Source organism: Camarhynchus parvulus, chromosome 14, assembly GCF_901933205.1.
Source record: "Camarhynchus parvulus chromosome 14, STF_HiC, whole genome shotgun sequence".
NCBI classification, from domain to species: domain Eukaryota; kingdom Metazoa; phylum Chordata; class Aves; order Passeriformes; family Thraupidae; genus Camarhynchus; species Camarhynchus parvulus.
The window spans coordinates 12,622,173-12,636,949 of record NC_044584.1 but is presented as its reverse complement, the minus strand read 5'-3'; the positions used below and the strand labels follow the sequence as shown (position 1 = coordinate 12,636,949).

At 36.0% G+C, this 14,777-nt stretch overlaps 1 protein-coding gene across 1 annotated transcript in view; it reads right to left on the bottom strand.

The window, feature by feature from the left end:
* SNX29 (sorting nexin 29) overlaps positions 1–14,777 on the bottom strand; it is a 96,802-nt gene that overhangs the window by 59,992 nt on the left and 22,033 nt on the right. Inside the window, exons 12-15 of the mRNA XM_030957918.1 lie at positions 11,497–11,560; positions 10,350–10,478; positions 3,278–3,360; positions 271–377 (exon numbers count right to left, since the gene is read on the bottom strand). Coding sequence (XP_030813778.1) covers positions 271–377; positions 3,278–3,360; positions 10,350–10,478; positions 11,497–11,560 — 383 coding nt within the window. The remainder of the gene's footprint in view (positions 1–270; positions 378–3,277; positions 3,361–10,349; positions 10,479–11,496; positions 11,561–14,777) is intronic.

The window sequence follows — 14,777 nt, the reverse complement described above, 5'->3', positions numbered from 1 at the left end:
CTGGGATGATTTCAACTTCACCAGCAGTTAAAACCTGAAGGAACTTGCTTATTTAATAAAATATTCATTTTTATATCAGCGTATGAAAATGTACCCCGTTAGGAAAAGTACTTTTAATTATCTGAGGTTTTTTATTTCTGAAAAAAAAAATCAGATTTATATTTTACATTCCTGAGGAAAAAAGATATCAACTAAGCAAAAAACCTATTTGAGCTTCAAACCTTGTTTTACAATTAGGATTCCATAAAATCTGTGCAGTACAAACTTTACCTCAATCAATTTCCTTTCATAGGAGCTGGCCAGTTCCTCATTGTTTTCTGCTTGCTTTTGCTCTGGAATTGTAAATTCACCATCAGTGCTCCAAATGTTTGGCAGAACTATAACAAAGAGATACCTCCAATTAAAAAGAAAAATTCCATAAACGTCCAGGACATCCTGTTTAGAAATAACAGCTCCATAAGAAACAGTTATTAAAAACATTGGAACAGACCATAATATTAAACACTATTACAAGTACTTAAATACGGATTCTGCAGGGACTTTTTTTGTAAAGAAATATTTAGACTGAGATTTTAACAGAAAAGAATGTAAACAAAAAGCATTTTGCTGTTGTGTGACTACAGCTGTCTAATATATGTATTACCTGCAGTTCCTGCCCCAAGCCTTCTAAAACTTACCTTATGTTTCTCTTTTAAGCCTTTTTTTTTACTGGGCTTCCAAAACATCATTTTACATTACTTGCACAGATTGCTTACATATCAGAGAAATTACAGAAAACAGGGCTGAGAATGAACATTCCACACTTCATCCAGTATTTCACGATTTTGCAGCAAGCAGAATCAGCTGGAGTTATTCCCTTCCTGATAGTTAATTGTCTAAGTTCTTCCTAAAACCTTCCAAGAAGGGAGATATCAGCTTCCCTGCATAACTTATTTAAAGGTAAGTGTTCTTCTCACAAAGGTTTTCCTGATAGCTAATCAAACTTCCTTCACCTGCCATGGCAGCCCATTACTTCTTTTATCTGTAGTGAATGAAAATTACAGATTATTCTATTCCTGTTCCCAGCTATCGTTTCAGTATTTGAAGATCACTTTAAGGCCTATTCTAAGTAAATCTCCTCCAAGTTACACAAAATCCAATTCCACTTTTCCTCATAGCTCATGAATTTCTAAAAAAACAAGTTAATACATAAAAGTAAAGCCCTAATAGAAGAGGAGTTGAACAAATGCTTTCAACATTCTTCAAAATCTGAACTATATATACAAACACTATTAGGTAGATAGAAGAGACCATAATTTATCTGGCTAAATATTTTTGAGCCTGGGAACTGATTTTTGCTTTGAGGAAGAATTTAGAAGTTTATTATTATTTATGTGAATTTGAAAGCTATTTTAAGATCTTTTTCTTGTAAATGTTGCTTCAAGTTCTTCAGCCAGACTTCTAAGATCAGCATTTTTATATAAATATTCTATCTAAGCAGGTTTAAAAAATGGTACAGAGCCAACTCCTGCTGATGACTGAGAAATGAAGATGCTCATTTATTAAATATTTAAATACCAATATCCAACTGCTCAGGCTACAGCAGTGATCACTCATTGTGAAAGCTGATGGTTCTGACTTTTGGGTAATTTATTTATAATCACATTTGCTGAGTGGAGTTTTTGGCCTTTTTAAGTCTCCACAAGGCAAAACATCAAGCTGAGTTTCATTTATTATTTTAGGAAACTATTTAAAAGCCATACTCAATAGCATTTGATCTGATTATTGTAGAAAACATATAGAGTCTTCATTATTTATAGTGATAAAAATAACAGCAGAAGCCAAATTTATTCTGACTCTTTCAAAACCAAGTGACAGAAAATCTGTATTCTAAAATCTACAACACGTTTAAGACTTTTGTTTTCATACCATTCAGAAGATTAATTGTAATTAAAATTACTCATTACATAAACAAACCATGGGTGCAATGGTTTTATAAATCTGGTAAATGAGAAAACTCTTTTTGTTTCACTTCTTTTTTGCAGCTAGTTCTCAGGGATTACTTACATGCTTATGTACTTTGAGTCAGAGACCACAGTACTACTAAAATTTCACCTAAATTTTCAATGGCAGCTAAGGAAAAAGAATTAATTTTATAAAAATTCAACATGTGAAGTTCCAATGTAAGAAAAAATTATTACAAATATTGTATGAAATTTATTCTGGTCACTAGTGATAAATATTATAGATAATTACTGTGGATTGATTAAGTATCTTTCCAGCATGAAGCACACGTGTGTTCACTTTTAGAAATGAACTGTTGGTACTGTTCCATCCCCCTTTTTCATCTATAAAATCTGACCATCCTACTCAGTTTCTATTCTTATCACTCACTAATCTGCATAATTTTAACACAGTGGAATATAGCTAGCCTAGGAATATTTTTTTTCTTTTCCTATAATTATACTCATCATGGAAACTGTCACTACCTAATGAAGGATAATTTCTGCTATTATAGGAAGCCTCAGCCATGGTTTTCGTGAATAATTCTTAATATGAATCACTACACTCCAGCAAAGTCGGAAGTAAAAACATGTGTTCTCACTAACAAATATCCTTGTAGGGATGAATGAAGCTCTGAAACTCCAGATAAGTACAGTGGCTAACCCTGAAGAACAGTAGTATTCATTCATAAAGCCACTTATATGACCAAAATATTCATAATTTTAAAAAATTACATGGTGCCAATTTCTGAAAACCCATCTCAGCTCTCTGAACACCTTCTGCAGCCAGTGGAAATCCATGTACCACCAGAAGATTCAGAATCAAGACATCAATTCAGTCCCTCATGGATGCTTCTATCACAGATCACAGAAAACCAACAGGTAAAACTGCTGATAACTTCACTCATTCTCTTTCAGATATAAAATCTGCTCATTACTACTCAGTACAGAGTCTGTTTCAAACAGTCTGCAAATACTGATTTCCAAAACAACAGCATAATCTAGAGATACTACATTTATTTTTATATTCCAATATCACATTAATTCACAGATTTTTATTTAAGCTAAATCAGCTTTTTCTGGAAAATTTCTTACTAGAAAAAGTAAGACCACCTCATCTACCAGAAAATGCTTTGTAAAAATGAGTACAAAAATCTACATCTGTATTTTTCCCAAAAGGAAAACATATCAAGTATGTTATTTTCACTATTGGAAGGTATTACTCCCTGAATGGCAGCACACAGAAAAACAAACCCCGTACATGGATTCTTTTCCCCCCTTCATTTTATCCTTACCTTCCACTGTTTGACCTTCTCTTCTGAGCATCTGGACAGCTCCTACATACTTCTTAAGCTGCACTTTTAGCACCTCATTTTCTCTATTGATAAAAAATAAATAAATAAATACTGTTTTCCCAAAATAGATAAAAAGTCCTTTTTAATGGAAACAAACAGACTCTCTGTTATAATAAGCTTTACCTGGGTTGTGTCACCATGATGCAAGGAAAAATTAAATAATACATCAACAGCAGAGTAGCAGGAAAATTAGTTTTCCAGGACCACATAAACACATCAGAGAAACAGATTATTCATAATCAAAACTTTTCCATTAATTGTTTAATTTAGATTTTCTGTACTATGCTATACTGATGGCAAACAAACTACAGAGTCTATCTAAATCAACTAAAACATAAGGATGGGATGCTACACAAGGAAATTCTGAATGGCCAATATAAAATGAGATCACTATTTTACTATTTTACTAATTTGCACCTAATTGCAAGCAAATAATAATTCAGCTTTAGAATCAGGCTTTTTAATTGTGAGAAAATGGCAGCACTTCAGCAACAATATTCAAGGCAAAAGTTTCCACAAACCATTCCTAAATGAAAAGCATAAGACAAGAAATGGAGGTAATCCCTTCAGCTGTCACACTCCAGTGCCTGTGCCTGTCTCATTTCTCTTAGTCAAAGCAGGTACTACCATGGCTCCACTTAACAACATTAAGCACCTTAGTTCATATTTGGGGGGAAATAAAAAGGGCTCCAACTGATTGATTTTAAACAAAGCTGACAAATCACATGTCTGAAAATTCAATTATCTGTCTAAGCCCATTCAGTTAAGCGAGTACAACAGAAAAGTTTATATACCAAAGAAGCATAACTAAAATGTGTTGCCAGACTGTGAATTCAAACAACTTTTATTTTTCTTTAAGATAATACTGAGGTAGAAGTATGTAGGTGAATGTAGGTGCCACAAATACAGCACAACACACAAGAAGCCCACAAGTGTTAGAGAGAGGAGGGAATTTCGGCTGGCAAGGCCAAATTGTGCTCCAGGCACAAAAAAACCTGGACATGGAACACAGCACAGAAAGCTGCAAATAGATGATACAACAAAAAAAAAGGCATTTTATTAATGGAAATTTATTTAAGAATTAGAAATATTAAAAAAAACCCCATGCAAGTATGTTTGATGGTCTTTATCATACTAGATATACACACACATAAAATACACATATTTTATATATATACACACACAAACTGCTGCTGTGAGCCATGCTACACTGCTCCTATAAGGAGCCTTGACTGGCACAATATTCCCATTCCTATGGATTTCAAGTCAGCTTGCTGAACTTTGTAACCTCAATTTTATTCAGCATTTTACTAGGAGGTTGCTAAATAATTGAGAAGCTATTGATTGCTTGGTAATCGAATTCTAAGAGTCCTTGATGATTTTATGCATTTGATGATATTTTTCATTTCTGAGACTACAAAGAACAAATCATTTTTTCCACCAGAGATAGACACTGACATTCAGGGTAAGGGTAAAAAGCATAAAAATCACAGTTTCATCCTATATACTGCATTAAAACAAACTTAAATAACTGATTCACAAAAAAAAACTTCTATGACAACTAAACAAAAAGGTTTCTCACCAGAATTGTAAGAATGTGTGCATGAAAATAACTGTGTACAGTACAATATATTAAGGATTCTCATGAAATAACTCTATATCACCTCATTTCTACATACGAGAACAGACTCAGTGCCTTCTGTCAGTACTGTGACAGCATTTTAAAAAAATCTTGTTTTTACTACTTTGTCTTAAAATTGACTTAAAGTTGATACAGTACAGATGAAGTTGAAAAACACTTTAATTCATTTAAGGTTTTTGATACAAGACCGAAATTCAAAGCAGGATACTATGGCCCAGTCACAGCTTTCTAATATGCCTCTATCAGGTTATTACTTATTCTTTGACATCTCTTACTCATTACTATGATTTAGCTGATTCCAAAGAGGGCCCATCCTGATGTATAGGAATTTATATAGTTCTTTTAAACAGAGCATATTTAAAAATCTTTTAGTAAGCACTCATTGAAAAGTCTTCAATGACTACAAGAGGTATTTTATCAGATATATTCCTAACAAGCATTTCACAGGAAGACAAATTCCTGTCCAGGAGTTACAGCTCAGATCTGCAAACTGAAGGATGTTAAATACTTCTATATGCAGGCCCTGCTGTACTTTTGCAATGTATCCAAACTGCCACACCCAAGCTGAAGCAGAACTGTTCACCTGTTGTGAGCCCAGAGGTCAACACAATATTTTCAGCATCTTTAAAGTGCTCCAAATAGTTCCACATTTAGTGCTGAAGAATGAGCAACAAGACTGTAAGTACAAGTTGAAGGGGATAGAGAGGGGAAAAAAAATTTAAAAAACATAAGGCTGAAATAGCCAGCAAAACAATGGCAGAACTGCACCACAAAAAGCAGATATTTCTCCAAAACCTCAGCTGTACCAAACTTCCCTGCCTGATCACTCCTTCCATTTAATAAGCTGCAAGACAGATGGTAATATGTGCTGATATAGGGAAAAATGACAATGACAGAGGATGACATTGTAGTATTCCTACAAATTACTCTTTTTGCTCAAATAGCAAAGGTCTAGTGAGTGTTGTTGTTTAGGCTTCATAGCACATACATAGTAATGATCAATTATATAATGAGTGTAAGTTGTCAAATACCTTCAACTCCCTGCCTAATTTTCAATCAAAAAAATTCCTCTCTATTTCATTAATTTAAAATTAGCATTTAAGGAAACTCTGTCTGAAAGAAAATCAAAACTTCAGCCAGAATGGTAAATTTTTTTAGCAGCAAAAACTAAGCTTGTGTTTAGGAAGCACATACTTGTCTGTTTTGCAGTGAATGAACATAGAGCATACAGCTTTTGTTGCAGACAAAGAGGCCTTACAGGATTTATTTTCTTATACCTTAATAGAAAAAAAGAAAGAAACAAACCCAAACAAAACTCCACCACACATCTGCTTCTTGAAAACTATATAAAAATTCTCTAGGGCTTCTATAAAATGAGCATGGTAAGAAAAGAATTTGAAAAAGAGTCATTTCTCATGTATCTCAAGTATATGGCCTGAATGTAATTAATTTTTGGCACAAATATCAGATTCTAGCAAGTGCTTTCTGTGAAGCTTACTCCAGAAAGGTGTCTCATTCCTAAATTCAACACTGGGAAAAATGAAATAAAACAAAACCAAACAAACTACAAGAATCCACCAGATGTCTATGTTTTGATTAAAAAGTCAAGATTTTTAGGAAATACTATAAAGGTACCAAATGTCTAAACAACAAAAGAACCTGCAGGAATTAAGAATTAATAATAAACAATGTCCTGCAACATTATGTAGAATCTGAAGCAGAGGCTGAGCCAGAGGACTTCCAGAGATGCCTTCTAACCTGAATGATTCTACTATGAGGAGATGCAAGGTCACAGTCAGTTGTCATCAAACACAATTAAATAAGGAAAATGAGAACTGTTACTCATGGAAATAGAAGCTGAACTGTATACAATATAATGAGATTATATAATAAAACCAGTCTCCAGAAAAAACTTTAATGAGGAATAATGTGCTGAACTTAACTGCTTATCCCAGGCTGGGGCTGCTCGTGGGCCATCACTGAAAGCTTCCCCCTGGCTGGGGGCTCCCTCAGAGTTGGAGGCTGGGTGGTTTTCACCTTGTTTAGCTCTTCTCCTTCCTCCTCCTCATGCTACACCTGCTTCTCCTCCTCCTGCCCTCACTGATGCCTTGCTGCCAAATATTCTTCCTCCTGCTGCCTCTGGGAAGCTCCTTTGTCCCTCACTATGGGCTGACTTCCAGTGGGTTTTTTCATGTCTAGGAGCCACTGATGACTTGTGACATGTCACCAACTAACCAAGCAGGGAGAAAAAGTCATTTAATATAGGAATATTCAAATTACTTTTCACAAGCAGGAACAAGAGATATTTTTCCTCTCTCTAAGAGCTGCTAAAGGGAAGTGATGGAACCATTTCAAGATGTACCACACATCAGTTCACCCATCACTGAAGGGCTATGGCTGTGCAAGAAGTGCTGCAAAACAGAATAACAGAAAATGCCAAATCCAAAAGCAATGTAGTTTAAGTAACCCAGACAGCAGATAGAGGAGGCAGATTAGGTTAGAGAATCTACAGTAAACAGGAGGTATGTAGAAGTGTAAGATGAAGTAGAGACAAATTCTCATCCCCCATTTTTCCACACAGTGCATTTTCATCTTCCCTATCTGCTTTTCTTGCTACAAAGCCTGTCCTTTGTAATATGCTTTCCTCCAACATTGCTGAATATAGTCTAAGAATATGCAATCTGAGATTATCCAATTTCACAGTCAACTTCAATAATTTCCTTTGCCTTGCAAAGGGATGTAATAGTATTCCACACAGAAAAGAAGAATCTCAATTTAAAAACTTTAGTATTGCCAAGAAAACACTGGCACAATATGTCCATGCAATTTGAAAAAGGTTCATTAACAAGAACAAAAAAAACCAAAACCAACCAAACAAAAAAAAAAGGGGGGGGAAACCCCAAAAAACAAAAAAACATTATACTAGAGAGACGACTGAGTGTATTCTATCAGAAGACTTACAAATAGATTGAACCTGAGCCTGCTCCTTTTGGAACAATATAGCAAATGTTATGAAAGAGTTATTCAAGTATTTCACATGGAACAATGAGATTACCTCTCCCTGAAACTAAGCTTACCTAAGACTTCTTCCATTTCTCAAAGAGAAAATGGGAAACTTGGGAAAATGTCTCTCAGTAAACTAGCATTTTGTCTGGGAGGCCAGAGACTCTTGGGAGGGTCCAGGAGAAAGAACAGCTGAATCATTGCAGATTTCCAGAAGCCATCATTTCAGCACTGACTGATGTGTCACTGAAATTTGTGTTCTCAAAGCCTTCAGGAAGCTATTTATGTCAAATTCTTCAAAAGAGCTTTGGGGACACACATAAATATCAGCACCCATAATCTGAAAAATAGTCATTCATCAAATCACAACAGTCAGATTGTTACTGAATGATTTCCCTGGCCTTAAAATATTCAGAACATCACAACTGAGGAAAATTTTCTACACTGGTCATGTGATCAATTGTTTTCAAGGGAAACAGTGAGATTTCACTACTTCAAAATATCTGAAACTTAGTTTCCTATTACTCACCTAACATATTATGCAGCACTCAAAAAGCAATTCCAAACTTTCTGTTACTTCAAATTCTTTAGATTATTCAGCTTGCTCAACTTCTTGGTTTAAAGCACTACTTATTTTTAAAATTTACTACTCTTATTATTGCAGCAGCATCACCTACAGCATACAAAGTGAACCAACAAGAATTTAGAAGCAAAACCTATATTCCAAAGAAACTACATGCAAAGTTTCTTGTGTTAGGATGTTAGAAAATGAGTTGCAATGAATCATTAAAGAAATGCCTCCCAAATCCAAAGTAACTGGTGACACATGAATTTATCATGCCTCAGCAGCTCCCAACACTGTTTTTATCACATGACAAGGCAAACTGACTTTCAGAAGAGCAATCAACACAACACATCCATATAGCAATAAGAGGAATTACACAGACTTATTTAAAAATACCTCATTAGTCTAAGTGAGCATCTCTTCAGGTCTGGTTATAAAAGCTCCTTATCTATTCTTTAAAGAGGGATGTGCATGACAAATATCTGATTCACCCATATGTCACTGCAAATTCTAAAATTGTGGGGGAAGTGAGTCAAAGAAATATGAATATACAACTCCTATAACCTGAAACATGAATATTAAATGATGAAGTATTTGCATTGTCTCTACTGCCTTACAGCACATGAATGTCAAACCCACTTATGCATATCTCTCCCTCCCTCAAAGCAAGTTGTTTGGTTTGATGTGTCATCAAAAGCAGAATTAGTAGTGTCCTAAATACCTTTATTTTTAAGAAAGCTTTATATTTATCATTTTCAAATAGGCAGTAAAAAGCTTAAAGGAATCTCAGCTGTGGTACTTTGTGATTGACACTAAACACACTCTGCTTGTGCATGCAGAAAACAAACACCTCTCTCTGGGTAAGGCAAATTATTTAACTCTTGGATTGTTTGTTGTTTACTATACACATGAATCACCTCCAAGATCTTACACATCATGGTTACTCTAGAGTTTATTTTGAATTGTAAGAAGCAAATCACACTATTACAGCAGCATTTAGCTTCAAAAGTCTTTCTGAAGCTGAATCCCATTTAGACAAGGAGAGGGTTAAAATTCTTTCAATGTCACTGTAGCACAAAGTCAAGCTGGAGGCAACTCAATACTGGGGTCAATGCTGTTGGACACCTTAACATCACCTGGATGCTGGGCCAGAGCACACCCTCAGCAAGGTCATACACAACAAAACTGAGGAGCAGAAACACTGTGTGGCTGTGCTGCCACCCAGGGGGACAGGGACAGGCTGGAGAACTGGACTCAGAAAATGTCTGTGAAGTTCAACAAGGGTGAATGGAGAGTCCTGCATTTGGGGAGAAATAGCTCAGGACAGCCAGGCAATGCTGGAGGGCTGGAAAACAGCTCTGTGGAGGAGGATCTGGGAGCCCTGGGGACAGGCAGCTGAGCATGAGCCTGCAACACCCCCTCCGTGGCAAAGCAATCCAAGAGCAGCCTGGGCCCCACGAGGAACAGCACTGCCAACAAGTCACTGCCAACAGTGCTGCCCAGAGGGACTCAGGAGTCTCCATCTGTGCAGATATTCAAAGCCTAACTGGAAGTGGTCCTGAGAAACCTGTTCCAACTGACCTTCCTGGAGCTGTGGGAAAAACAGCTGCACTGCTTCAGAACTCGGTACTCACTTGGTGATAATGTCTAGCAGCAGCTATTGCTTACCATGGGACTTTTAGTCCTAAATCACTTCTGTTCTGCAAACTTAGCTACTTGAAAATTATTTCCCTTCTATGCAGACTCTGTTATTCCCTTGTTGCCCTGCAGTTATTTTCTGAGACATTTTCAGGACTGCTTACCGTGCCAAGGCCTGGACTTTGGTGGCATGTCGCTCCTCCTGCTCTGCCACCTTCCTCCTGCAGTTCTCCACCTCCTGCCTCAGAGCTGCAGAATGCTCCATCTCTGCATCCAGAAGGTTCCTCAGGGATCTGCAAGAAGGCAGCAGCCTCTCTTCAGGACACTGCACACTGCTAATTAGAGTATACTCCAGAAATCACAGAGGAGTGATACCACTGATGTCATCCAAAAATTTCATTATTCAATTTAATAAATTTACCTGATTTGATTATACAGAGATATGAAAAGCTACAAGGAAAAAGCTGTTGCAAATGTTTACTATTAATTTGTATTACTATCCTGTCAACAAGCCCAAAGCACAACTTATTATGGGATCTACTGTATCAGCATGCAGAAAGAATTTGGTTTTTTAAAAAGCTGGTAAGCTGTTTTCAGTACTTCAGTGCAAGTCCATACATTGGGAATAATCTACAAACAATATATTTATAGCAAGACAGGCAGGGCTCTTGTCTCTGCCAAGTGCACTGCCACAGACCTCTGTGTAAAAGCCCTTGATGAGATAGCAAAGGTCAGCATGATGCATAATGGTAAAACCCAAAGCATCCTGGTCCTTCTGCCAAAAAAAGCCCACAAAGCTGAACGAGGCAATAACTTGCAATTATGGGAGTGGGAAGAGCAGGAGGAAGGAAAATAGGATCTGTTGGTAAGCTCAGCCTTAAAAAACCCAAAATACCTATAGGAAAATATGAATTGCCAAAATAGCCTTACTAAAGCATTGAATACATTTGTATTTTTATTTATCTAACTATGTGTTTCAATAAACTAAATAAATACAAAGTATGTTTGATGGCATTTTATATAAGCAACTGATCATTTCCACATTTACATCATCATTGTGCCCCAAGTGAACACAAAGACAGTCAGAAATGAAAGTCACTTTCAGCATTACATTGTCAGCCATCCTACATCACTTCCTCACCAGAAGGGAAAAAACAGAAATTAAGTTAACCTTTCACAGAAAAAATAATATATACATCAAAAAGGTTACAGAACTGTTATGCATAGCTTTATAGAAAGGACAGCTTGTATTAGAGAACAGTTTGGGGTTTTTTTAATTACAGTCCCTCTTGACTAAAAAACACAAACTACCTATTCTGTTCTTCCAGCTCATCCTTTCTATTCATCATGGCCACGATAGCTTGACGAAGTTCATCTAAGAAGAAGGAACAAAAAGGATTAATGTCTATGTCCATTTTTGTTCATTTCAGATCTAGAAGTCATGTACACAGGCAGCACACTTAAGATGATGCCAACACCATTTGCTATTCAGGAAAGCACATAAAAATGCTCTTAATCTCATCACTAATTTGAGCAATCTTTCAAAGGTAGAGTTATTTAACACCACATCAGAAGTATTGATCAAATCAGATTAGTCTGCATCTGGCTTTAATACAAATGTTTACAAGTGTGCCTGTGGTTGCAGCTGTTTTATTTTCACAGATGTAGGGCAGAAAGCACCTTTTCACCACATGCCTATTAATGAGATACTCTGTTACTTGTTTAGCTTCTCCAAATTGCTTCTTCTCCTGGCTGTAAATCCTGACACAGGAAATAACTGCTGGAGGGAGATGGGAGCAGAGATAATGTCATTGCTTCCTCATGGCATTGTTTCTCAAGTTCAGCCCTAAAGATGATGAGATTTCTCAACCTCATCTTTTCCTATAAAATCCTTTCTATTTTTTTACAAATACCATAAAAATACTTTCTGTCATTAAATCAAGAATAAAAATAAAAAAAAAAACAACCAACAGAATTTTAGAATTTTTAAAGATTTCCTTTGGGTTAGGTTTAACATGATACCAGAACAGCCAAATACCATACTGAAAAGTGTCAGCTCCAACAATCTCATTAACAATTTCACATACGTTAATCAATAATTTTATAAGTGCTAAAAGGACACAATTATATTAAACCATCCCTCCCAACATTTAAGTGAAATGTTTATATATAATAAATCAGCCAACTGTGTTCTGCAAGTATTCAAGGCAGATGCCAGTAAATTTCAGTGTGCTTTTACTGAAAACATACTAACAGAACTGGTATTACATGATTTCTTCAAGCAAGCAAAGCCATTGAACAACTTTTTTCCCCTTTTCAGTACACAGTATCTTTCACCTGTATCTTTCTTAATATTTTCTACAGTTACAGAAGTTTTTTGCCTATTAAAAAAAAATTAACATTTTCCTATGGGCCAGATGGAGTCTGACAAACTCTAGTAGTGGATAAAATGCAAAAGATTTTGTTGTCAACCAAACGTTGACAGTCAGAGCTGCAGACATTATGATTCCAGTCTGACCTTGGTAATCTGCAGCTAAATCCCACCCTTGCAGGACTGCAGGGTTCAGCAGAGTTCTGAAATCATTTGAAATCAGCCAACCAAAATTTCTTCATGCTAGATTTTTTTCCAAAACATTCCTGAGTTTGTGGCCAGGGAGAAAGCAGATGATCAGTTTTCTGCCCATTCCATAATACCCATATTACACTTTAAGAGCTAAATGACATTAGCAAGACACATTTCAGTAGGTCATTAGAGGGAGATTGTACTTCATTAATTCAGCATAGAAAGAATAATTAGCTTTCTACAGTAACTTAGCATATCTAATGCAACCCTAAAAAAAAAAAAATCTTGTAGAAAAACCAAAAGTGAAATAGTGACATTTCTGGTTATTAAATACTAGCACAAGGGACCACAATCCACCAGCCTATCTGTGAAATAAACAATTGCTCTATGGATGAGGAAAATGTAATAATCCAATGTTAGAGCATCATACAAGTAAACAATACAAGCAAAAGGATCCACAGTAAGCTTTCTGTACAGTATCACTCCACAACAAAATAACAATCTTGAACCATAATGTTGAATTCAGAATCCTCAAGGACACATCAAGACGATGGCATTTTAAATATTTCAAGCGTGCCATTAAAATATGATAGTGCATAATCAACAAGTAGTTGCTGTTATGTCTCTAACTCTGAATAAATTAAAGCTGTTGCTGCTCAGACACAGCTCTGCACTTGCACAGGGTGCCCACTTTGCAGCAATTGCCTCTGTGTGTACTCAGTCTTTTAATGTGTACTGATTTATTAACATTTATACAGCTAAACTATTAGAAATTGGCTTCATTATTTCAATTTACCAGCCTATTCAAACTGTAACCTTAACTTGCATAATAACTTAATCTTCTTTTCCTTATTCCATCCAGAATCTTCTACATGAGTTGAGACCTGAAATTCCATCTTTTCTCACTCCCCTCTCCCACACACACACACAAGCAGAGCACAAAAGCAAGATCCTGCTAAAGACCATGGTTTGCACAGAAGACGAAGAAAAAAAAGCCTCTTGAAATAGAAGACTTTAAATTGCTTCTTTATTTCCATCTTCCTCTTTTTCTGAGAGTCATGGAATTGACAATAGAGAAACAACAAAGCAGAAATTCCAAATTTCATTATCACATATAGGGCAAAAATCGATGCTTAATTTAGGACCACAAATGCAAACACAGTTCATACTCAGTATTTCTTGCCAATTTATCTCATTTACAGGCACCAGTGGAGGTGTGGGATGAAAGCATCAATATAAACCACTAGTCTGGGATAAGAGACCAGAATTCCAAGAAGGCTGGTCCAGCCCAGCAAGATTGCTCCATGGCTATAGCTCTGCCGTTTCTTCTTGAATTGATGAATATCAAGGAGCCATATTTTCTATAAATTACTCAAAACAAACACAAGAACTATACAGTTTATAATCAACATTCCTCTACACTCTCTATGCATAGTAAGCACAAAAAAGTAAAACATTATTAGTGTAATTAAATGAGCAAAAATTTACCAAGAAAAAACTTAATGTCATGATCTTTTGAAGCAAGGAACAGAGTAGAACTAAAAGGAAACCATCCTATTTTATTCAGGTATAATATTTAAAACTTTCAAAAATTTTAATTTCTTACTTTCACTTACGCTTCCTGAAAAACTTCAGCAGCATGTCAGAGCAGTCAGCTGAATGCAAAGGAAATCCAGTATCATACACTGCAGCAGGTTCCCTTGAAACCTGCCAGAACATCCCCAGTTCATGAGCTTTTGTCTGTCTGCTACACTTGCCTCCAAGATGAGTGTATGATCATAACCTAATTTTTCCAGCAGTCTTATGTCTCATACATTGTGTGGGTTAGAAAAGGGAATAAATTTAAAAAAATGTCAGGGTTGTAGCAGCAACCATAAATTTGGCATTTTCTGACTTCTGAACTCTGCAACCTCAATCTTTCTCCCCCCCTTCTTTTTTTTTTCTTTGCTTTTTTTAATAAAACAGTGGGAGGATGGCCAAGTATTCCTGCTTCAGAAAAGTGTTTGATATTAGACTTTATGTCCTACTT